Raw genomic sequence first — 23654 nt, 5'->3', positions numbered from 1 at the left:
CCCCCCCCCCCCCCCCCCCCAAAAAAAATAAAAAAAAACTTTCAGCAAACCAAAAGAAAAAGAGGTACTGAGATTTGTTGGGCTTTAAGCCCAAAGCACAAATAAGGCCCAGGTCTTAACCGGAAAAAGGAGAAAATCAAGAAGGAAAAAAATTAGAACTATAGCACAACGATGATTATATAGACAAAAGGAATTGAAAAAATTAGAACTGTATTGCAGCTATCATTTGGATGAGACACACTCTTTAGCACCTTGCCGCATGAATTGGTGCTCACGGGCAAAGCGCAAAGTTTGTTTTGCACCTAGCTTCAGTGGTTAAAGAAGTCTACAATGAATCTTCAATACACCTCAACATGTTTGACATTCTACTCTTTCCATTTTGTCTTCCTATTAAACTTTCAAATCAGTTAGCAGCCAATTTTTATGAAGAATAGACATGTAACACCCGACACTAAACATCATATTTGAGTCACTTCAGATCTGGGCCAACTCAGTCCAGAGTGAGAGACCTTAGTGACTTGCTCACTAGCCATAGTTAAGGATGAAGAATGAGCTTGAATGAATATAATCACTTCGGGAATAATATGGCAAAAGTTCAATTAGCAAACTTGATTAGTAGGAGGCCGAGTTTTTTCTGCAAAAGAGGAATTCTTCAATGGCAATGGACAATAATATTAATGCTCCTATTCAGGCTTCCCACAAACAGAACCAAAATACTTGATACTCATTAGTCAATTGAGAGCTCATTCCACCAAAATTGTGAGGAAATAAAGAGTGCTATTGAGAAAAAAGCAAGACCCAATCCTATGTGCTAGAAAAGAGTGCTAAGATGAAAATAACAAAGACATTTAGAAAAAATCATAGGTATAGATATTTTGATGCAGGCATACCATGCATCGGTCACAAACTCGAACTGGTTGAGCATCTTCATCTGCAGTCAAAGCAGTTCTACCTTGAGTACATTTGTCACAGAAAATATCCCCACAATTTCTGCAGTGGTGCTGTAACAAATTTATACAAACATGCAATATAAGATGCAAATGAGACATTTAAACCACATAAAACAGTTGGAATAAATGCTTACCCTTCGTACAAAAGCACTAAAATTTGTCCCACAAGCAGTGCACTTTCGAATTGCTTCATCGGGAACCTGTATGAGAAAAACGAGGATAGTAGAAAATAGATGAGTTGCCAAACTTATATCCTTGCACAAGTTTCATTCAGAAGAAATAGAAGAAAATGCTGCAATAAGTAAGGAAATAGATAGTCGTTAGATTATAATATAACCCAGTGATCTTTCTCTTCATTTAGTGGCCTCATCAACTTCATCCAATCAAAACCTTTCTTCTTCTCAGCAGCTGACTCAGATCCCGTAATTGCATCTGAAGGCATATTACTCTCGCCCATCTCTTTGACCTACACACAATCATACCAGCCTGAGTACATGATTATTCCTAGTTTGAGAAGAAATATTAGTGAAATAACGAAGATATGTACCCAATATACGGTTGATAGCAAGAAAAAGATCAGAAAAGACCAATATCAAGGTTCCAAAAGCATGATTGTATTTAAATGCTAAGCCAACAAGATAAGAAAACCACCTAAAACTAACACAAATAGTTAAACTATTTAAGCTTAATGATTGTATATGTGGTTGCTTGATAGAAGATTAAGAATCAACCATGAAGCTTATAAAATATCAGTAAGGTGGGCAAGTGGCTACCAGCAATATACTCCCTCCGTCCCTATTTACTTGTCCATATTTCCTTTTTTGGTTGTCCCTATTTAGTTGTCCATTTTGACAAATCAAGAAAAGACAACAAATTTTTTCCTATTATACCCTTATTTACACTTCTTGAAAATTGTAAAAGTGTATGTTGTTTCCCTCCAATTTATTTCACTTGAATTCAAATAAGTGGTTGTAATTTTGAAGTGAAAAGTTGTCATAAGGGTAAAATTGTAACTTCACTGTGCTAATCATTGTTGCCTTAATCTGTGTGCCATTTCTAAAGTGGACAACTAAAAAGGGACGGAGGGAGTAACTGTTACCTTTAGAAGAAAAAGTGCTTATTGGCTATATATATATTTAGTTATAACTGAATTTCTTTTGTACACCCACGGGTGTGGCCTAGTGGTCAATGAAGTGGTTGAGGTCTTAGGTTCAGATCCTAGTGGAGACAAAAAACCACTAGGTGATTCTTCTCATACGTCCTAAGCCTTTGTGAACAAAGTTACATGGTACTTGTTGCTAGTGGAAGGTGGCAAGTATTCCGTGGAATTAGTCGAAGTGTGCAAAAGCTGGCCAGAACAACGCAGTCATCAAAAAAATAAAAAAATAACTGAATTCTTCTGATTAAACCCTGGTGGAGAAACACTAGATTTTTGTACAGAGTAAACACCTCCATAGTTCGTCTAATTCATCATGTGAGATAGTCAAAGCATACCCAAAAGAGGGGGGGGGGGGGGAGATAGGATACCAATGAGACAGGGATGGGGTGTACATGGTAACATCCACAAACCAACCACTCATATAAACCCTCCACCTACATCCTCCATATATAATGGTATCATCACCGACCTCCTACTGGTACTCATCACTAATTAACATTCAATAAACTAATATAAAACTTGATACTATGATATGTTAGAATCCTAGGAATATTCTGTAGCATATGCAAATATAGTAGGTAGCTTTATTTCCTCCTAGATTTACTCTAGCTTGATTTAATATTGATTTGTATTGATTAGGTATTGATTTCCTTCCCTTTTTAGGACATGTATGCTTAGCTATTTAAATCCCAATAGCTTGTGGTAATAATCAAGCTGAGTTCTCTCTCAAACTCTCGTCTTCTCACATAGTATCAGAGCAGGGCACATCTCACCCAATGTTGGGACCCCCAAAATCAAAATTGTCCATGCACCAGATGCTAAGCACTGGGCGCGAGGTGGATGTTAAAGAATGACAAAAGTCCCACATTTGTGGTTAATGAGATGGGTGGACTCCTTATAAGACTTGGACAATCCTCTTCCCTTTGAGCTAGCTTTTGGGGTGTGAGTTAGGCCTAAGACTTAATTTAACAACATATGTGTAATTCAAAAAAATCCAAAAAATCACACATTTCAAGGAAGATATGCCAGAACAAGAAAAAACCTTCCTCCCTTTGAGCTAACTTTTGGGGTGTGAGTTAGGTCTTAAGACCTAATTTAACAACATATGTGTAATTCAAAAAAATCCAAAAAATCACGCATTTCAAGGAAGATATGCCAGAACAAGAAAACTAACAGCTATGTTCACACAAAAATGGAGTTACAAAATCTTTGTCAATATGGATGTAAATATATTACATAAACAGGAAAAAATGGGTCATGTGGCAGCTTTCCTATATAACAGTGACCCCGTCTACCACCTACTGGTCTGACAAGAGGCAGGTATTAGTTATTAGCTAAGTTGGTTAACATTTCCATCCCACATCAAACACTTCTATCCCTAGTAAGTCACAGGAAGTGAGTGCTTCAAATAATGATGCACAAATTGATCCCGGAAAGAAGTGGTTAGTTCTTTGAATCCCAACTTTGAGGAGTTAAATCAGTGTCGGCATATTGTATCCTAGATGCTGGATTGGTTATATTAGTTGCATTTGATAAGGCCTTGGTCTCTGGGAATAAATGAATTAAAAAAGGCATACATAGAGATGCAAACAAAATTTCAAATACTGATTGCTTAACCTGAATACTTGCTGCTGTCACTGCATCAAGAATATTATTTGTGGTATAGCTATTTGATCTCAGCCTGATACGTTTAGCTTCATTGTCGACAGAAGTTTTAGCCCAAAATGCAAATATATATGAATCCAATACCTGACAAAAATAATAATAAGAAATTAACTTAATTCACAAATATAGATGTCTATCAGAATTAATAAGCTCAACACAACAAACTTACCTCCAGTTTTGTCACATTCTCGAGTGAATATATCCTCAGGGTTCTGCTAGTCGCAGGCTCAAGTATGCGAATCCCATCTAGACCAATCTGAAACAACAAAAAAAATCTCAATAAAAACTCATAAACAACAAGTAGGAGTAATTGCCAAATGGTATACTAAATAAACATCAATAAGCAGGCAAACTGAAAACTACAAGGCGCTAAGTTTAGGCCTTTATGCCTGATTCAAGATTCAAAGACATCAACAATGCTATACTCTAACCTGACAGAGCACATCCATGTCACTCTGACCAATGCCTTCTGATAAAAGCTTGACCCGAAACTTCAGAACACCACCTGTGGCATCTTGTTGGTCCTCAACCTTAGGTGCTGCTTTCACAACTTTAGGAGTATTCACAGGTCGCTGCTGCTGCTCTCTCCCACTCCCACTATGAACATTGATAGGTCTTCCATAATCATCAAACATCAAACCCGCACTTGATTGTGATTGATTTCCACTATATGACTCCTCTTTTTTTCCATTATACTTGTAAACACCACTCTCATACAACCCTTGGTCTCCATATGAACCATAATCCGAGTTATTCTCAAACGAATTACCATGACTAGTCCCTGCGGAGACACCAAATGGCGTTGATGAATAAGGAGCAGATGAATTCACTGAATTATAATTAGGTTGATTTAGTGTGTGGTAATTAGCGCCAGGGGCAGCATAATCATAACTCACAGGTGCTTGGTTTTGATCATAAGGGTAATAGTTGGGCTGCGGAGCCTCAAGGTGGGGGAAACCGTAGGACGATTGAGAGCTGGGGTTTGAAGGGAACGGTGCAGGTGGTTTATGGGCATGATCGGCAGAGGGCTGAGAATAAGGCGGATAAGTGGATGTGTAATTGGAGTAATCGCCGGAAGCAACCGGCGGGGCAGAGGCGTATTGGCTAGGGAGGGGAGCCGGATTGTAAGGTTGATCGGCAGGAGTAGAGCTAGGGTTAGGGTTTTGAAAGGGAGGCTGGTAATGTTGGTAATAGGTAGAGCTAGGGTCGCCGTGTTGCATATCGGAATATTTATAACTGATCGGAGAAGAGAAAGAATTGAACGGCCGGCGATTGGCTGATCGATTGAATTGGTTTTGAGAAGAAGATAGGTATTTGAGATGGCGATTATTGCAATTATGGAGTTGTGATACTCTGAAGGATTTGGGTATAGAAGAATGTACAAGAAAAGGAAAGGAAAGTTCCGTTAACAGTCGGGGAGAGAGGAATTCGGAAAAGGCTTGTTGATGAACGATCCGTACCCGTTAATGGAATATGGATAACTTCGGAAATGGATACAAGTTGGACCGGGTACAGAAAAAGAGAAGGTGCAGGCCCATTTATATAATATGCTAAGATGGACCTATTGCCCATTGCCGCGTTGGGTGCCAACTGTTCCACATAAATCCGGGGAAATGTATCACGTAGCCACTTTTAGTTGTTGTTTACTTCAAATTTTATCGTACTTTTCAATCATAACAATATATTCAATGTAATTTTATGAATTAAATACTAAAAAGAAAAAAAATAAAGTGTACACAAACTTTATTTATATCTTGTGAGAGGAGAAAAATATTTCTAGAAGACTCTTAGCTCAAGAAAGCATAACACATATATATCGGGTATTATATGATCACACATCCATCATGATATTCTTATCTCCACAATTTACATCTTCTGGACGTGTGAATCAACACAAAGGCGTATCTAGGATTTCGATATAATGGGTACACTATTATGAAAAGATGATCTAAGATACAACTTTTTTTGATTGGTTTGACATTTAGATTCTTATCATCGAAAAGAGTTAAAATTTTATAATAATAGGTCCAAAATTTAAAACGCTAAAATGCTACTAATAACCACTTAGAGGGGTGTTGATTACCCAATTTTAGAAAGAAAAATAAAAAAAGATAGATATAAAATTTAGATTTCTAACCTCACTTTGAGAGGTGCCTCAGATCATCACTTCGAGTATGGATTCACACATCTATATTTTCTTTATAGCACAACTATATATAATTTCAAAAAAAAAACATGAATTCACGTGAATCTGGTGATCTCGTCCTGCATACGTCCCTGTCAACACTCTACCTCATACAATAAATATTTAGTTAAAGCTTACCTTTGAATCTTGGTGAAACAATTTCATTAAAAAAAAAAATCAAATGAGAGCCTCGATTTCATCCCCTCTATCTATTTAACCAATAATATTTTATTAAATTATTTAATATTTAACCAAAACTTTAATAAAGTGAATATATATTGCTTCCTTTATGCTTCCTGACTTCACTTTTCTTCTTCTTCCTCTTATTTTGTCGTCTTGTTAACACGTCTCACAGCAAGTCTTTTCTTACATTTCTTAGTAGCTAAGTTAAGGTAGAGCGACGAATCAAATGAAAGAGGACGTGTAGAATTATTCTTTGTTATTCTCATAATTTACTCGAGTTGTATCATAATTAGTTGGAATTGTAGAGAATAGCATAAGAAAAGTATAATTCAGAAAGCCTTCTGCTAGTCCATGATCGTTAACTAAGATCGAAAGATTCAACTAAAGGAAGAGGAAGCTAGAAAGGAGAAAGAATATTTTGAATATGAGAACTTTGTTATAGAAAAAGACTATTTGATTTGAGTTGTTCTTGGTTGCTTACAAATGTCTAATGCCATCCCTATTTATACTTCTATAGGGATGCTTCTAGAAATTATTCTAGATACTTCTACAAGAAAAATCCAGATATCTTTATATTCTAACTATCTAACAAGAATCTAGATATTTCTATAATTTCCTATAAATATCTACTTCTCTAGAACATCTACACAATTTCAAGATACATCAAGTACTTAAGTTACGGTCTACATAACTCTAGAAAGTTCTGCTAAATATCTAGGATTATTTGTACCTCCAAAAAATCATCTTTATTTTTCACAGGAATTTCTTGTAAATTTTGTTTGGTAGCTTTTGTTTCCAATTATTTTTTCTTATATGTAGTCCGAGTACCATAGACGATGGGTATGTGTAACGATCCAAATCGTCGTTAGTGAGGAAAAGCGAAACTTTGAGAAATACTAGGGCACTGTCCCACCAGGGCGGCGGCGCCAGGGAGGGGTAAGTTGGTGCCAGAGCGGAATAGGCGAGACATAATGTAAATAACGTGAAATTCTATTTCCTCCCTCCTAAAATACCTAAATTTGTCGTAAAACACCCTAGAAACCCTCAAAAAGCTGCTCTAAGCTTGGGAAGGGAGGAAAAGGAAAATTCTAGCATAAGAAGGTCAATGGGTGGCGAATTTCCGGTTAAGATCACCGTCACGAAGTCCGAAAATAAAATTTGAAGCCTAAAACTCTGTTCAGCTGCTTGGAGCCCAGGTAGGCTAGGTTTATTAATTGAGTAGCTATAACTCTATGCTCACTGCGTAGTATAATGATAATCAATGGTAGGAATTATGCGTAGGCCTTTGTGCATAGAACGAAATATGATTAAATCCTAGGAAGAAGCCTTAGATGATGAACTAGGGCTAGGTATGGTCGAATTAATGTTTACGTGATATACGTCGATGAATAGTTCATTGGGATGGTTGTGACTCTATGATTGTGTGATGTATGTTTGTTCTTGCTTCATTATGATATATTGTATGTATGTGAATGTTGCATTATTTATCACATTAATTGTAAATGAGGATGTATGAATGATGAATGCCATGAATCATGACTTGATTGTATGATTATGAGAATGTACTTTGTGATTGTGATTGTGATTGTGGCTTGTTGAATGGATCGGGTGTTGCATTCCGAAACACTAACTTGTATCGGTTGCCACGTTCAGGCATAAACATTGGATCGGGTACCACGTTCCGATATGCTAACAGTTTGGGTTTGGTCCCTTGAGAGGACCAATGACTTGACATACTTGTGTTGTAATGATGAATTATGTGTGTTCGTGAGTGATATTTGATGATTGTTCTACCTTGTTTATAAGTGATTATGATGACTTAATTATATTGCGAGGGAAAGAAGTAGAGGTAGTGTACGGAATTCGTGTATTTCCCTGTAATATGTGTTTGGGGGTAACGAGAGTGAGTGATGGTTTGACTTGTCCAGATAGATTAATTCTAAAAATGAAAAAGGGGGCTCGTGGTTAATAGTTAGCAAGTTTGATATAATGTACCACGTGACGAAGATGGAGTAATATGAAGAGGAAGTAAGGGTATGACGTGAGTGGTTAGTTGGAATGCTTGTAGTCGTATTTGAGGATTTTTTCCATGTGTTAGAATGGTAAGGCTATGATCAAGAACCTAGTAAGTAGGTTGACCGAGAAGGTGGTTAGTAGTTAGAGTACTAGTGTGATTCAGAGGTATTTCGAGAGAGGGTAAAGGTGGAGAAGTGAGGGGTTTTATTGCATGATCTTGCTAGTTGATTTCTTATGTTATGTGATGGGCGTCGGGTTGGCCGATGATGCCTACCAGTACGTGTGGTTTGTACTGATACAACTCTTGCTATGTCTTTTTTGACATAGTCTGATGCAGGTTGGTGATGTTTCCTTAGATGAAGATGAAGAATTCTCCAGCAGCTTCTATTTTTCCTTCCGCACGGTGGGAGCTGTGTCTTTTATTTATTATGTCTCGTTTGTACTCTTAGTAGCTCTTGTACTTGTTTAGACTAGATCCTTGGGGGGTGTTAATTACTTTACAAGTCTTAACCCGGATTTGTTCAAGAAGGTTTTCATTTATAAAAACTTTATGATTTTATTTTTTGTTAATTTTCCGCATGTTTTAATTATTGTGATGTGAGGGTTCTCCTACTTAGGTGGTAGTACGTAGGTGCCCGCATGGTGTGGTGAGTTGGATCGTGGCAGTATGATAAATATTGATACATATCACTTACTTTGATCCGTATCTTTTTTTTTGGCTGGTCCATCTGTATCTAGTTTTTTTTTTCTATTAAGGAGACCAGGAATAAAAACTAAAGTAGATTCAACTTTAAGGACCTAGATAAAGATTCGTGGCTTTAGAAGTGGTATGCATGCTAGAAACTGTTTGTAGGATACAGTAAAAATGAGAGGAGTGCTTAGTACGTACATGATAAATCAAATGTAAATCCTACTGTTTGAATAAATTAGATTTCATATAATATGCGTGTTCAAGCAAATTATGGTTTTGATATAGAAGGGGAAAAAATAAATAAAGTAAATCCCTTCAATTTGCCAAGATTGTTTGATGTGACGTAGTAATTATCTTTTAGAATAGTAATCAAGTGATAACACGACACCCCATTAATCATCTCTGGAACGGCCACTATTTGACATTTGGCTAAAATTATACTATGATCCAAGTCTATTTGACCAGTTGCAAATGCCATACTAGCTGGACTCATTCTCTTCATTTGTTTTTTGTCTAACTACACTAAAATTACTGGTCCATATAGTACGATTTTGCTAGACGAGGAGATCTAAGAAGCCTTGCAACATCCATTTAATTTATATGGTCTAGACAAAAATCCAAAATTACGTGATTTTAAGTAAAAAACGGTTGGAGTGGACGGAGTCAGAGGTTATTAAGACTGCGATGACATTTGATTTTCATCATTAACCGTGTAAATGACACATAAACCTTTTTTATGGTGGGGGGCCGTTGCAAACTTGCAATAAGAGGATAAGGCTAAGATTCCCACTAGATGAAGTAAAATGATGGATGTAGGGACCCCATAATTGCCACATATGGTTCCGCCTTCACGGCACCACCCGTGGCTTATTTGTACAAGCTGCACGTACAAAACAACTATTGATAAGCTGCTGCCCCTACTTATTATATATATATATATTCTCTTACACCGTCTTGGTTACTGTCTATATGCTAAGGCCTAACTAATTAACTAGTAGGATTTGTTACGTTGCCAAAACTTATAAAAGAGTACGTAGTCAGTACTTGCTGATTTGTGCTAGGGAAATGGGTTTTCTAGATCATCTTTCTGAGCTCTGTGAATTCCATCGAGGCACTAGCAGAAGGAAGCTCAGCAAACTTAGGAGAAATCAACTTGAGGTATATATGCTCCCTAATTACATGCATGCTTAAATCCTATACTAGTATTACTAATAGTACTAATTAATAGTAATCTATTTGGTCGAGCTTTACGTACTCTTTTTTATTCCAAAAGTTTGCACAACTTTTCTTCGTACGTACTTTTGACAATTTGTCCAAGCATAAATTGTTGTTTTTTAATATTGACAAATTAAATATATTTTTAAAATTGATTAGTTGAACACAATTGTTAATTAGAGCTATGCCAAACATGTTGTATATGTCTTGCTTCTTTCTGATATTAAATGTGTAGACAGTTGAAATAAGAGTGAAAATGGACTGCGAAGGGTGCGAAAGGAGGGTGAGGAAGTCGGTAGAAGGGATGCGAGGGGTGACGAAAGTAGAAGTGGAGCCAAAGAAGCACAAGCTGACAGTTATTGGTTATGTTGATCCAGATAAAGTATTGCGACGAGTAAGACATCGTACGGGAAAGAAGGCTGAATTTTGGCCATACGTTCCTTACGATCTGGTGGATCATCCTTACGTGCGGGGCGTGTATGATAAGAAGGCTCCGGCAGGATACGTCCGCAACGTCTATGATAACCCGCAGGCTTCGAACCTGGCGAGGGCGAGTTCTACTGAAGTCAACTATATTACTGCCTTTAGTGATGAAAATCCTCAAGCGTGCATGGTTATGTGAGAGAGATCAATTGAGCAAAAGGAGGTAAAAAAACTAGTGATTATATACCTTCTTACTGTAGTCTGTAGAGTAGGGACTTTTATGGATTTTAAGCCCCGTAGCTGCAGGTGATGCGTGCAATAAATTAACTAGTTGATGTAACTTGTATGGTTGTTAATTAAGGTTTTTACTTATTTTGTAGTATGTTAAATATTATGACAGTTGTATATATCAGTCTGATTTCATGTGTATTGATATTAATAATTTCACTGTTTTTTTTTACTCAAATTATGTGTACACATGTAACGAATATCATTCTTAGATAATAGGACTTCAGTCTTCATTAATGTTGAACGGCTTGAAAGGACATGTATATAAGTAGTGCAAATTATTAATTATCAAATCTATCATGTGATCTAATTTATATATTTGATTTCCTTTTTCATGCAAATAACTAAATTGGATTTAAATATTATATTTTTTCATTTTATTTAAATATATAGCGTAAAAGAACTTCCTTCTAGTTTCATTACCTATTTGAAATTTAATTACGAAATGAGACTTAAATCATAGCTTTCTTAATGATGTACGAATAAAAATGAGGAAGTAAGTGATATTATGCTTTATTAATTCACAATACTGAAGAAAAACATTTATAGAACAAAAGATTATAACTAGAGGGATTGGGGTTTGCATAAATTAGGAGTGTACATATTTTTAAGTGTTTAAAATTTCATAAGACGAAGGGAAGAAAATACATTCAACATGTGCAAATTAAAAGTGATGAATTTACAACTTATTTTTCTATTCTATCTTATTGGACATTATATTCTTTACGTATTAATTATATCCAATGGCATATACCTTATGAGAAGACGTATTTTGTTTGCATCTCTGAGTCCTGACCATCGTCATTAAAAAAATGAGTAGACGTTTGACAATTTCGCCAGTCACTCATTTTCGTAGTTTCAATATATAGTTGACTTATATGTCAAAGTTTCTTTAATTTCTAAATATTCACATTCAATCGAACATACAAATGCTACGGAGGAAACACTGCTAGGACAATCTAATATAATATTTTCTGTTTTGCAAATTTTAATAATTTTTATTTTAGGAAGTAGTTGTAATAGTTTATCCTACTTTGATTTTAATTAGGTTATTTCTTAAAAAATACTATAGCATTAAAATAAAGGAATTCCTCACTGAAAAATGTCCAGTAGCTACTCCTACATATATATTTTGATTGAATTGATGAAAAAAAAAATAACACTAATATTTTTATATGAAAAAAATTGAAATTTCCTACTATTTTCATTAAGAATCTATATCCACTTTTTCAACTGAACTCATTCGATGAAAAATAAATGAAAAAATTGTGTTTTAAAATGACAAGTATATATTTTGATTGAATTGATGAAAAAAAAATAACACTAATATTTTTATATGAAAAAAATTGAAATTTCCTACTATTTTCATTAAGAATCTATATCCACTTTTTCAACTGAACTCATTCGATGAAAAATAAATGAAAAAATTGTGTTTTAAAATGACAAGTATATATTTTGATTGAATTGATGAAAAAAAAAATAACACTCATATTTTTATATGGAAAATTAGGAAATTTCCTACTATTTTAATTAAGAATCTATATCCATCCTATATTTTTCAAGTGAACTCGTTCGATGAAAAATAAATGAAAAAATTATGTTTTAAAATATAAGTTTTCACTTATTTGCAATGATAAAAGTATTTGTTTCAAGTAGTGTGTGTTTCTATCTTCTTTTATTTCTGAACTGTATCGATCCTTCTCCATATTTAAGAAAAAAACTAATAATTACTCCAATGAAATAAGGAGGAAATTTCAAAAATAGCTAAGACTAGAAATATAATCAAGCAAAATAGTTATAGTTTGGTTAATTACGAATTGTAGCTACATGTTAGATCAGGGGAGAGAGGTGAGCGAGCTTAAGAGAGGGAAAAGAGAGGTGAGAGAGAAGAGAAAGACGAATTGTACTTATATATCTATTAGATAATTATATATACATAACTAGTATGTATATGTATCAATAATTGCATTTGTATATCTAATGAATAATTGTATACATGTAATTAGTATCTATATGCATTAACGGAATACAATTTATATAAAGAATAAATAGTAGCTAGTATCAGCGAATACAATCATATCAAGTTTAACATTTGTAAATATATACTTGATTTGTATTAATGATGTATCAATGAAAACATGTGCATTTGTATTTTGTATCAATGAAAAGGATCTATATATTGACACTTATCATAACTAGTCAAAATTCTACCATAATTATTAATAGAGCAGCAAAACGGGCTTAGCCCATTGGGCGGCCTAATCAAACCCATTATTGGGGTGGGGTTGTGATAGAATTTTTTTAATCCCATTTAAAACTAGGGCCTATAAACCCGATCCATATAAGCCCTTAAGGCTTGATCGGGGCCGGGCCGAGGTCGGTCCATGGGCCAAAATTTTTTATTTAAGGGTAGCTTACAATAATCTCACTAGTATATAATCTAATTACTTAAATGTATATTACAAATTTTTTTCAAGAGACTAATTTATATGATAAAAGGGTAAAATAATAAAATTAATTAATTTATTAATTATTTCTTAATTACCTCGTGTAAAATAGAAAGCCATCTAATGTGAGAGGGAGTGAGTAATAATATATATAAAGAAAAGTAAATTTGACCCCTGACCGGAAGAAGGAAAAATTAGAAATCGGTCTTAACGTTTAACAGAGTTTACAATCAAACTTGGAATTGCACGACCACTCCAATATAGAGAAGGACCCTCACTAGCAGTTGCTGCAAAAACCAAACTCCAAATCTCCCAAATTTGCCAGGAACGATCCAAATATGATAACTAATGGAGTCGAAGACGAAGAGAAGTGGCTTGCCGCTGGGATCGCCGGCCTTCAGCAGAACGCATTTTACATGCATCGCGCTCTTGTATATCCTCAAAGCCTCTAATTTAATTTTACATGGTAAATTGATATTTTTGGTGTTCAAAACCCCTAATTTTGAGTTTTCAGGACTCGAACAATCTGAAAGATGCATTGAAATACTCAGCTCAGATGCTCTCAGAGCTCCGAACTTCCAAGCTTTCTCCTCACAAATACTATGAGCTATGTAAGTGATTTTCACTGATCTGATCTGCTCTTACTGTATAAATGGGAACTCGAAGATCCTTTGACTTCAGTATTGGAATTGTGCTCTTTGATTTGTTAGATATGCGCGCATTTGATGAATTGAGGAAATTAGAGATCTTCTTCAGGGAGGAGACAAATCGTGGCTGCTCCATTGTTGAGTTGTATGAGCTCGTGCAGCACGCTGGCAACATTTTGCCCAGATTGTAAGTTGTTATGGCGATTCACTTGTATGTTCCTATGTTACTCCTATTTCTGAAAGCTTAATTATGGAAGGGAAGGAACTCAAGATGTTTTGTAGGGACTTCTAATCCAGTTTGGAATGTAAAATCTAACTGTCTAATTTTGTTTTCCAATTGGTATGAAGTGGAGTATGCAAATTAGGCTGAAGCTTTGTGAGACACTACATAGTCTTCACAAGGACAGATTCAAACATATAATTTTTCTTTTTAATCCTATTTTAAATATTCCATACTGCTGTTTGGTCATCAATGGAATCTTATTTTACTAAGAATAATTTGCTTAAACTTGCAGTCTTAATATAAATATTTAATCTGTTAACACCATAGATTTAGAACCAAAATGGGTTTCAACCTACATTGGTCAAGGAAGAGGCTACCAGTTGGATGTTTCAGTCCTTACAACTCAGAGTATTATTAGACTAGCTGGAAAACCAAAGTCCACAAACAACACTTCCACATTAAGCAAAGAAGTAACTGCATTTGACTAAACCTCATAAGGTGTTCACCATGAGGAGGACCTGGTCGATTAATTACTTCACCACAACTTGGAAGCAAGAGACGTTGGTCAAGTACTACCAATCGCATGATTGTATTCTGGTCCATTTGACCCGTAACACTAAAGTGCTTTTTGACCTTTTGGTTGTTTTCTCTTAAACTGTTCACTGACATCAGTCTCTATGTTTTGTTTAGCACTAAAGTTGACTGCAAGTTTCAGCCCTAGCAGTTCGGGAACTGAGAATCTGCTTGACGTTGCATTTAGAGTATTTCTAACTGGAAAACATCCATTATAGATATGTGAATTTTTAGGAAAGCAAGCCATATGGTAATTAGCAATAGGCCAGTATCTTTTTACAAAGTAAACTTAGCAAATCTTTTGTGAATTGGTGATTGCTTTTCAAACTGGGAGGGATTTGTAGGTATTATGCTTGCTTTGCAGTACTTGTAGATGGCAACTGGAACAGGAGGTTGTCATGAGTATAGCTGAAGACCTCAAGTTTCCTGTCCAGGGACGCTGAGATACTGTCCCAAATTTGCGTTATACATTTTCTTTTCTTGATAAAGTAACATTTTGTTGATATCCTGGGGGAGTGAAACCTTGTTCCACGTAATATACCAAAAAGTAGGGAACCTATTTCATTACTAGTATAATAGGACTGATTGCATTCAAGATGATGATACAAAATGGTGGAATGCTTATAAGGACACTTGATACCTTTGTTCCTTTACTTTTCGGTTACGTACCTTGAATAAAACGAAATGCTAATACTGTTATAAGGACACTTGATTTCATTATTCCTGTGATCTTGAGTTAAGAGAAATGAAATGCACTCAGATTGGTGTTACTAGTATGCAAGTCACTAGCACCCAAGGGTGTGGCCTAGTGGTCAATGAAGTGGATTGAGAACCATGAGGTCTCAGGTTCAAATCCCAGCAAAGACAAAAACACTAGGTGATTTATTTCTAGCCTCGGTGGACAAACTCCGGTACCTATCGTGGGTGGGAGGTAGCAAGTATCCCATGGAATTAGTCAAGATGGGAGCAAGCTGCCCAAACACCACAGTTATCAAGAAAAAAGTATACAAGGCACTGGTTGCCTATTTTAATCTTATGCTAATTCTGTTCTTATATCATTTGCACGTCTGCATATTCAGGTTTTCATACCTGCTTTTTCTTCCTTAGGTATCTCCTTTGTACAGTGGGTTCAGTGTACATTAAATCAAAGGAGGCTCCTGCCAAGGATATTCTCAAAGATCTGGTGGAAATGTGCCGTAGCATACAACATCCATTACGTGGGCTCTTCCTAAGGAGTTACCTTTCACAAGTCAGTAGGGATAAATTGCCTGATATAGGATCTGAATATGAAGGGTAAGGGCATCACCAAGCTGCTTTATCATCAGCTTTAATTATTAGATGGGTCACCTAGCAATGGTCAAGTTGCAAAATTAGGCGCTCTGTAAGAAAATTCACAAAATGAACGTTTAGTTGGATACCCCTGACATGCTGTACCCACAGGGATGCTGACACTGTCATGGATGCAGTAGAATTCGTGCTCCAAAATTTCACAGAAATGAACAAACTTTGGGTGCGAATGCAACATCAGGTTGGTTCAAATGTCTGTGAATGCTGTAATTGCTCTCATACTTTGACATGAATAATGCCACAACGCCTGCATGTCATGAAGGTAAAAGAAAATTATGAGGGGATACTTTGTGGTCATGCAGGTGTTTTAATGCTTCTGAATGATACATACTCTTTGCTGATCATGAGTTGAGGGTTGCATCGGGCTTTCTGGTCTGCAGGGACATGCACGGGAAAAGGAAAAACGTGAAAAAGAAAGGAGCGAGCTTCGCGATCTTGTAATGAGCTGTTATTTAGGCATGATTACTAGCAACTGAAATTAGCAACGGATGTGCGCACTTATGTGAGGATTTCGTTTTGCTCTTATATTTGGTAGGTGGGGAAGAACCTGCATGTTCTAGGTCAAATTGAGGGCATCGACCTTGATTTGTACAAAGATATGGTGCTTCCAAGAGTTTTAGAGCAGGTATTTGCCTCTGGTGGCCGACTGGCCCGTTCAGTTTATTGTACTTGAGCCAAGAAAAAATAATCGATATTCTAATTTGTGGTGTACCTCATGTTATCTTCAGGTTGTCAATTGTAAAGATGAGATTGCACAGGGATATTTGATGGATTGCATCATTCAAGTCTTCCCTGATGAGTACCACTTACAAACTCTTGAAACCTTACTTGGTGCTTGCCCCCAGTTTCAGGTATGCCAGCTTGTTCAATCATAAAATGGGATTTTCCTCAACTGCAATATCAAACAGTAGAAGCAAAAATGCCATTCCTGGTGGGATCCCAGGGGTGTGACAATGGTTTACCGTCTGCAAGAATGTTTAAGATACTATCAAACCAAAATATTGGTTACGGAGGCATGAAATAATGCATTTCGTTTCTAATGCTAGAAGATAGGCTGTCTACTTAAGAGATTAGGTATGCAAAAGTTTGATATTCTTTTATCTATTAAAAAAAAAGATCTAAGACCAGATCTGCATCACTTATGTACACATATTAAAGCGAACTCTTGCTACTTGTAAACTATATCCGTGACAGTTCTAAATAGTGGACAATCAATGGTTCTTTATTGTCAGAACTTATATTTGCTATGTCAATTGTGTTATCAGATCATTTCCTATGTCTTTATTAAAAACTTATGTCTTCTTGTTTTCAGTCATCTGTTGATATCAAGACAGTGCTTGCTCGTCTGATGGAAAGGCTTTCGAACTATGCTGCTTTAAGTGCAGAAGTTAGTTACAAATTCAAACTTCTCCGGAATAAGAGATTTATGCCTTCCGGTTTCTGAATAATTTCTTCCTGCAGGTTTTACCTGAGTTCTTCCAGGTTGAAGCTTTCGCAAAACTTAATAGTGCCATAGGCAAGGTAATTGAGATTAATATTCTTAAATATATTAAAACTGCTATATGGGTTCTGGAATGCTTTGAGAAGAAACCTTTTTTGTATCGTGGATTTTCTACCTCCACCTTATAGAGATTAGTGGATGTTGCTGAAGTTTTAGAATTTCAATAAGAGATACTTACCGTCCAGCAACCATTGCATTCTCCCTTGTAGGAGATTCAGATAAATCTATGAAATAAGTATTTTCATAGCTTCGTAGCAGAAAGTTTCATTCAGAAAGATTATTGTTTGTCACGGTATAGATTGATTGACCAGATGATTTCTGATCTGTTCTCCATTTGAGATATTTGACCAGAAAGTGTTCCAAGACATTCTTGATTGTTTCATCTTGCTTGAATAAAGAACAATACTGTTGTTTTCTGAAGGAATTATCTGGTTCTCATAAAACAAAAACTTAACGTAAAAGCTGTTTCGAGTGCACGGTAAACCGATTCTTAAAATCATATTAAATTACAGAATTGTTTTCCAGAGAAAACAAACTGAACAACACGACTTTGAAGTCCTTGCACCAAGGTTTTTTCCCCTGATCGTAATGAATTTTAGCTATGTATTTCTTTGATTATGATGATGCGCTCCATTATGCCTGTCTCTCTGTTGGTGCAGGTGATAGAGGCTCAAGAAGACATGCCTATTGCCGGAGTGGTGACATTGTATTCATCCCTTTTGACATTTTCTCTTCATGTCCACCCTGATCGCCTTGATTATGTAGATCAGATTCTGGTAGGTTTCTCTCTCTCTCAATAACTAGTTGCCATAGGCTCTATGGTTTTACGTTTTGTGTTTTCTAAATAAGTGTATCACATTTATTAGTCTGATGCTTTTTTTGGATCCAAAATGAACATGTGAAATTTACAAGACGGTACACTAAAACAAGATATGTTGATGTTGAAACTTTTCATCCTTTGAAAGCTATGTCTATTTAGACGATTTTCTGGCCTGCCTGGTTCATGTGGAACCTGTAATGATCACACTCTTATTCACTTGCAGGGTGCATGTGTACAGAAACTTTCTGGAAAAGGAAAGCTCAAAGACAACAAAGCAACAAAACAGATTGTGGCCCTACTAAGTGCTCCTCTGGAGAAGTATAAGGATATAGATACTGCGCTAAAGCTGTCAAATTATCCTCGTCTTATGGAGAATCTTGACGATTCAACTAGTAAAGAGATGGCTAATGTTTTAGTTCAAAATATTTTGAAAAATAAGACTTGCATTTCAACTGCTGAAAAGGTTTGATTCTACTTAATTTTGTGTACTTCAATTTATTGCTTACAACTATTTCCCATTTGTTATTACGAAGTACTGGTCTTGTCAGGTTGAGGCACTTTTTGAGTTAATGAAAGCACTGATTCGAGATTTGGATGAGGGTGTTGATGATGAGGTGGACTGGAAACTCTGTGCTTTCTTAAAAGTTCCTTAGTTCTTTCTTATATTTTCCTTTCATCACATAATTAAAATTAGTTTGTGCTGTGCCTTAAATTCTTTATCCTCCAATTTTCAGCTTGATGAAGATGATTTCCAGGAAGAGCAGAACTCTGTTGCGCAGCTTATTCAAATGCTTCACAATGACGATCCTGAAGAGATGCTGAAGGTAATTATGATTTACTTTCTTTTGAATTACTTGTATACTCCTTTTATGGATTAATTACTAGCTCTTGCAAGAGAAGACAGTAATATTCCCTATTACCCTCTAAGTTTATCAGAGAGATGAATAGGAATGAGCTCTTGAGTTTTGACATTAGTTGCAACTTGTATGTGATGAATTGGATGTCCTGATTTTGATGTATGTATAATGATCTACTGTAGTGTTAAGTTTTCACTTTATTGTGAAGGAGGGAAAACAAAATAAGAAAATGATGAAAAGTCACTGCCAACACTAGAGAAGAACTTCAAGATGATCATGATTTGCTAGTCTTATCTTTTCAATTGGGGGATAATTTTCCAGAAATTAGAAAGAAAAAAGACGTCAAACACCTAATAGCCTTTACTATGTGTCCCCGATTAGTCTGTATAGTAAACATATAAAAGTAAGTATAAAAAATAATAAAATGAAAACATTGGCATTTCCATTTGATTAAAATGGAAGGTAACAATATTAGAAGTGTGAATCTCCAGCATATCCTTAATGCTGAGGAATACAACAATTGCAGTTTTAAAAAAAAAAATAAAAAAATATAAGAAGTGTGAATCAATTGCTGTAACATGTGCTTTGTGTGTGGGCTATCTTCAAGACATAGTATGCAAGGTCCATATTTTGTGGACTCTGCAACTTCTCAGCCTTGTATCACAAACCGAGCTTGTAACCAAAATGAACAGCTCCTGCCTCCTGGCTCTGGGATTATCCCCATTTCCTTTTATATGATTGTTTTTGCTCAAGCAAAGCATGCATCTGGTGATAATGTTGTATTGTTTGCTTCTATGTGGCTACAGTGTTTGTTTTCGTAGTTGTATAAAAAAGGTGTTGTTTTCTTGCTTCTAGTTCATATAGTTTGCTATTTCATTGAATTGCAGATTATTTGTGCTGTGAAGAAGCACATTTTGACAGGAGGGCCAAAGAGACTTCCTTTTACCGTCCCTCCCCTTATTTTCAACTCACTAAAGGTTTGAATCTGCAACTTAAGGGCTAGAAGAGGAGGCTGGTGCTCAAATTCCTTTATTTTTCTTTGTGCAAAGCTAATGAAGGGGACTTGTTCATATGTAGCATGTCGGGATGATCCTTCACCTATGGAACTACTCACTCTAAGAACAATAAATATTATATATTATCCCCCGTTGGTCCCCATTAAAGAGAAGAAAGAGAGGATTGAGTTTATTCGCAAATAAAATTGACCTACTTTTGTTGCACTGCTGATGTATTTTCTTTTGTTTCTAGTTTGTTAGGCGACTACATAGTCATGATGAAAATGTTCCTGAGGAAGAGTCATCTGCTATGCCTAAGAAATTCTTTCAGATTCTGAATCAGGTATGCTAACATAACGAGGATGCTATGTTATCAGTGTAAATCTTGTTATGTGAGTTGTGTTGTCAAGACTGGTAACTCATTGCAGTTGAACCTGTTAAGATACACCTCTATTATCTGCAGAAGAAGAAGAGAAAAAGTTTCAGCTTTTCTTATTCTTCTATTCCTTCCTTTATTTAGCTTCCCTTCCTTCATTTGCAGTAATTCGTACAATTCTACAATACTCATGAATGTTATGAGGTATTTCTGTTACTTATAAGCTACCCTTGGTTTAGATTATTGAGGCGCTCTCAATTGTTCCTGTACCTGAACTAGCACTGAAGTTGTACCTGGAGTGTGCTGAGGTACTGGATTTTCCTTCAAACTGTGGAAGATAATTTGTGTGTTTTTTTTTTACTGACAAGCAGTTGTCTTTGTTGCTCAGGCTGCCAATGACTCTGACATAGAGCCTGTTGCCTACGAATTTTTCACTCAAGCTTATATACTATATGAAGAAGAAATTTCGGTAGTGTTTATTTTATTGTGTCTCGATTTTATATTCTGGAATTCCTGGCCTGCTACATGTTTGCCTGAAAGCTTTAGTTGATTTTTCTAATGTTAATTCAATTGTTTGGCAGGACTCCAAAGCACAGGTGACTGCAATACAATTGATAATAGGAACTCTTCAGAGAATGCACATCTTTGGTGTTGAGAACAGGGACACGTTAACGCACAAGGCTACAGGGGTAATTATCTTAGCATCTCCTATTTCCTTTCGCTGAGTTTAATTCTAACCACTCTTGCCCTTTTTACCCTCCAGTACTCTGCAAAGCTCTTGAAGAAACCTGATCAATGTAGAGCTGTGTATGCTTGTTCACATCTTTTCTGGGTTGACGATCAGGACAATATCAAGGATGGAGAAAGGTTCATAGCTGTGCCTTGCGTATTTAGGGGATAAAATATACATTCAAATCTGCTAAGGCTCTTTGGAGTTCCTTTTGATTTCATGCTTTTCTGTAGCCATCTTCTTATGTGTTACTTTTTGATCCAGGGTTTTGCTTTGCTTAAAGCGGGCCTTAAGAATTGCAAATGCTGCTCAACAAATGTCCAATGCAACCCGAGGCAGCAGTGGATCTGTCTTGCTCTTTATAGAAATTCTAAACAAGTAAAACTAACTCTTCATTCCTGTTCTTTTTACCTTCTCAACTACTACTGTTCTTTTGGAAGTCATTCACAATAGAATCGTTTGTATAACAGGTATCTATATTTCTTTGAGAAAGGGGTCTCACAGATTAATGTTGCCTCCGTCCAGAGCCTTATTGAGCTAATCACAACTGAAATGCAAAGTGAAAATACAACAGCAGATCCTGCAGCAGATGCCTTCTTTGCAAGCACCTTGCGATACATCCAGTTCCAGAAGGATAAAGGTGGTGCAGTTGGGGAGAAATTCGAGTCCATCAACTCATAATCAAATAGAGCATTTCTCAAAGGAATTGTGTTCTTGGTGTCACAGAAGCAGAACATTTTTCTTATAAAGTACAAAATTAATTCCTTTTCAACTTGCTCTAGAGAAAAATGCATTTGACAACGGACTAGCAGAAGCAGCTGTAAAGATGCATATATCCTGACCACCCCTACGCGGTATATCCTAATAAAGATTGTGATTGTTGTAACAATTTTCTCTCCATCTATGACTTCGAGTGCCTGCCACTGGTACTTTTTTTTTTTTTTTTGGTGGAGGGTAGGTTTTCTTTTGAGGTGGAGGAGACGAGGAGTGGGGAGGTAGTTCATTAATATATAGTTCAAAAATGTGATTATGACGAGTACCGGAATACTTTGTCCTGCAGTTTTGTATAACATGCTCTTTCCCATTTGACCTTTTGCTTAAACATTTCGCAGATTACCAATAACTTTTAAACAGATATTGCTCTAATGGTAATTGGAGCAATCTGTTGGTGGAAAATATGATATCATAAGGAAATAAGGTTGTCTTCATTTGAATCAATCAGTTTTGTTTACATGTTTTCTATATAAACATGTTCGTCCAAAAAAGCATAATACACATTTCTCTCTGTAAGACCTGAAGATCATTCAGTAATCAAAAAGACATAATTTAAAGCAGAAAGAGTGTAGTTTAACAACGTTTAAACTTTAATTTAATAAGGAATTCTTGTGAGAGAATCTTACTTCCAAACTCAATCATGTACATATGACTTGAAGGAAAGGATTATATGCATCTTTAACTTGAGTACAATTCTCTAGTTGAATAACAGAAAAAATAAAATCACCCTTTTTATTTAAAACAAATCCCGAGATATAAATACATCCAACTGTCACTGAATTCTCATTTTCATAGAGCAACAGTCCTGAACATATTATATATATATATATATATATATATATTGCTTGTGACTTGTGAGCAATAAATCAGTGGTTGTCACAAATTCTTGAGACTCAGTTCATGGCATACTTTTGAGTCCAACTACGAGCCATTGATTCATACTTGGTTTTATCAGTCTTGCACATATGAGCAATTTCTGGAACCAGTGGATCATCTGGATTTGGATCTGTTAGCAGTGAACATATGGACAGCAAAACCTGCATCCACAAAACCAACAGCAAATTTAGAAGTTTATACTATATTATGCTCACAAGTACTATAGTCGCTAACTGTTATGGAGTGAATTTAACTAATATATACCGACAGTTTAAATAATTTAATTAACCTGTTTTTGCAAGTTACTTGTCTTATTTTCAGGTAACTAGTTCCGTTTATTTATCAACAATTACTTATAGTTATCCTTTATGCAACTTGGATCATATTTTTATGTCAGCCTAAAAAAAAAACTAACTAATTAATGTGTATTCCAACTTTTTATTGTAAAAAAAGTGAACATTTCACCCTTTTGATTCATGAAGTAGTAAATCATTGAGGAAAAGGAAGAGCTAGAAAGCAGTAGCACCTTGGATATGGTGAGTGCAGGACTCCATTGATCCTTAAGAATGTCCAAACAAATATTTCCATTATTATTTATATTTGGATGGAAAACTCTGGTCCTGAAAGCCACCTGCCAATATATATGAAAACTTAATATCACCAGTCCTTTGTTATTTCCCCTTTTGAGAAAAGGTGGGTGGGGGGGGGGGGAA

General features: G+C 35.8%; 4 protein-coding genes across 4 annotated transcripts in view; 2 read left to right on the top strand and 2 right to left on the bottom strand.

Annotated features, from left to right (window-relative positions):
• Positions 1–5290, bottom strand: part of LOC102600420 (protein FREE1-like) — a 9625-nt gene extending 4335 nt beyond the window's left edge. Inside the window, exons 1-6 of the mRNA XM_006340706.2 lie at positions 4206–5290; positions 3944–4030; positions 3727–3858; positions 1288–1416; positions 1085–1150; positions 891–1001 (exon numbers count right to left, since the gene is read on the bottom strand). Of these exons, the coding sequence (XP_006340768.1) occupies positions 891–1001; positions 1085–1150; positions 1288–1416; positions 3727–3858; positions 3944–4030; positions 4206–4994 (1314 nt within the window). The 5' untranslated portion in view covers positions 4995–5290. The remainder of the gene's footprint in view (positions 1–890; positions 1002–1084; positions 1151–1287; positions 1417–3726; positions 3859–3943; positions 4031–4205) is intronic.
• A 4493-nt stretch (positions 5291–9783) lies between these two features.
• LOC102600090 (heavy metal-associated isoprenylated plant protein 26) lies at positions 9784–10920 on the top strand. Its single transcript, XM_006340705.2, has 2 exons — positions 9784–10007; positions 10300–10920. The coding sequence occupies exons 1-2, from the start codon at positions 9915–9917 to the stop codon at positions 10684–10686; spliced, it is 480 nt and encodes a 159-aa protein (XP_006340767.1). The 5' UTR covers positions 9784–9914; the 3' UTR covers positions 10687–10920.
• Positions 10921–13395: 2475 nt separating this feature from the next.
• LOC102599757 (vacuolar protein sorting-associated protein 35A-like) lies at positions 13396–22407 on the top strand. Its single transcript, XM_006340704.2, has 22 exons — positions 13396–13653; positions 13737–13833; positions 13933–14056; positions 15773–15958; positions 16106–16193; positions 16393–16449; positions 16548–16637; positions 16741–16863; positions 17325–17399; positions 17474–17533; positions 18173–18289; positions 18557–18796; positions 18882–18947; positions 19068–19157; positions 20078–20167; positions 20439–20528; positions 20801–20869; positions 20950–21030; positions 21143–21250; positions 21325–21428; positions 21556–21669; positions 21762–22407. The coding sequence occupies exons 1-22, from the start codon at positions 13561–13563 to the stop codon at positions 21970–21972; spliced, it is 2373 nt and encodes a 790-aa protein (XP_006340766.1). The 5' UTR covers positions 13396–13560; the 3' UTR covers positions 21973–22407.
• Positions 22408–22637: 230 nt separating this feature from the next.
• LOC102599431 (ubiquitin-conjugating enzyme E2 10-like) overlaps positions 22638–23654 on the bottom strand; it is a 2183-nt gene continuing 1166 nt past the window's right edge. The window contains exons 3-4 of the mRNA XM_006340703.2: positions 23468–23572; positions 22638–23102 (exon numbers count right to left, since the gene is read on the bottom strand). Coding sequence (XP_006340765.1) covers positions 22959–23102; positions 23468–23572 — 249 coding nt within the window. The 3' untranslated portion in view covers positions 22638–22958. The remainder of the gene's footprint in view (positions 23103–23467; positions 23573–23654) is intronic.

Source organism: Solanum tuberosum, unplaced genomic scaffold, assembly GCF_000226075.1.
Source record: "Solanum tuberosum cultivar DM 1-3 516 R44 unplaced genomic scaffold, SolTub_3.0 scf00020, whole genome shotgun sequence".
In the NCBI taxonomy this organism is placed as follows: domain Eukaryota; kingdom Viridiplantae; phylum Streptophyta; class Magnoliopsida; order Solanales; family Solanaceae; genus Solanum; species Solanum tuberosum.
The sequence above is the reverse complement of the archived record's forward strand: the minus strand, read 5'-3'. Positions and strand labels throughout refer to the sequence as shown.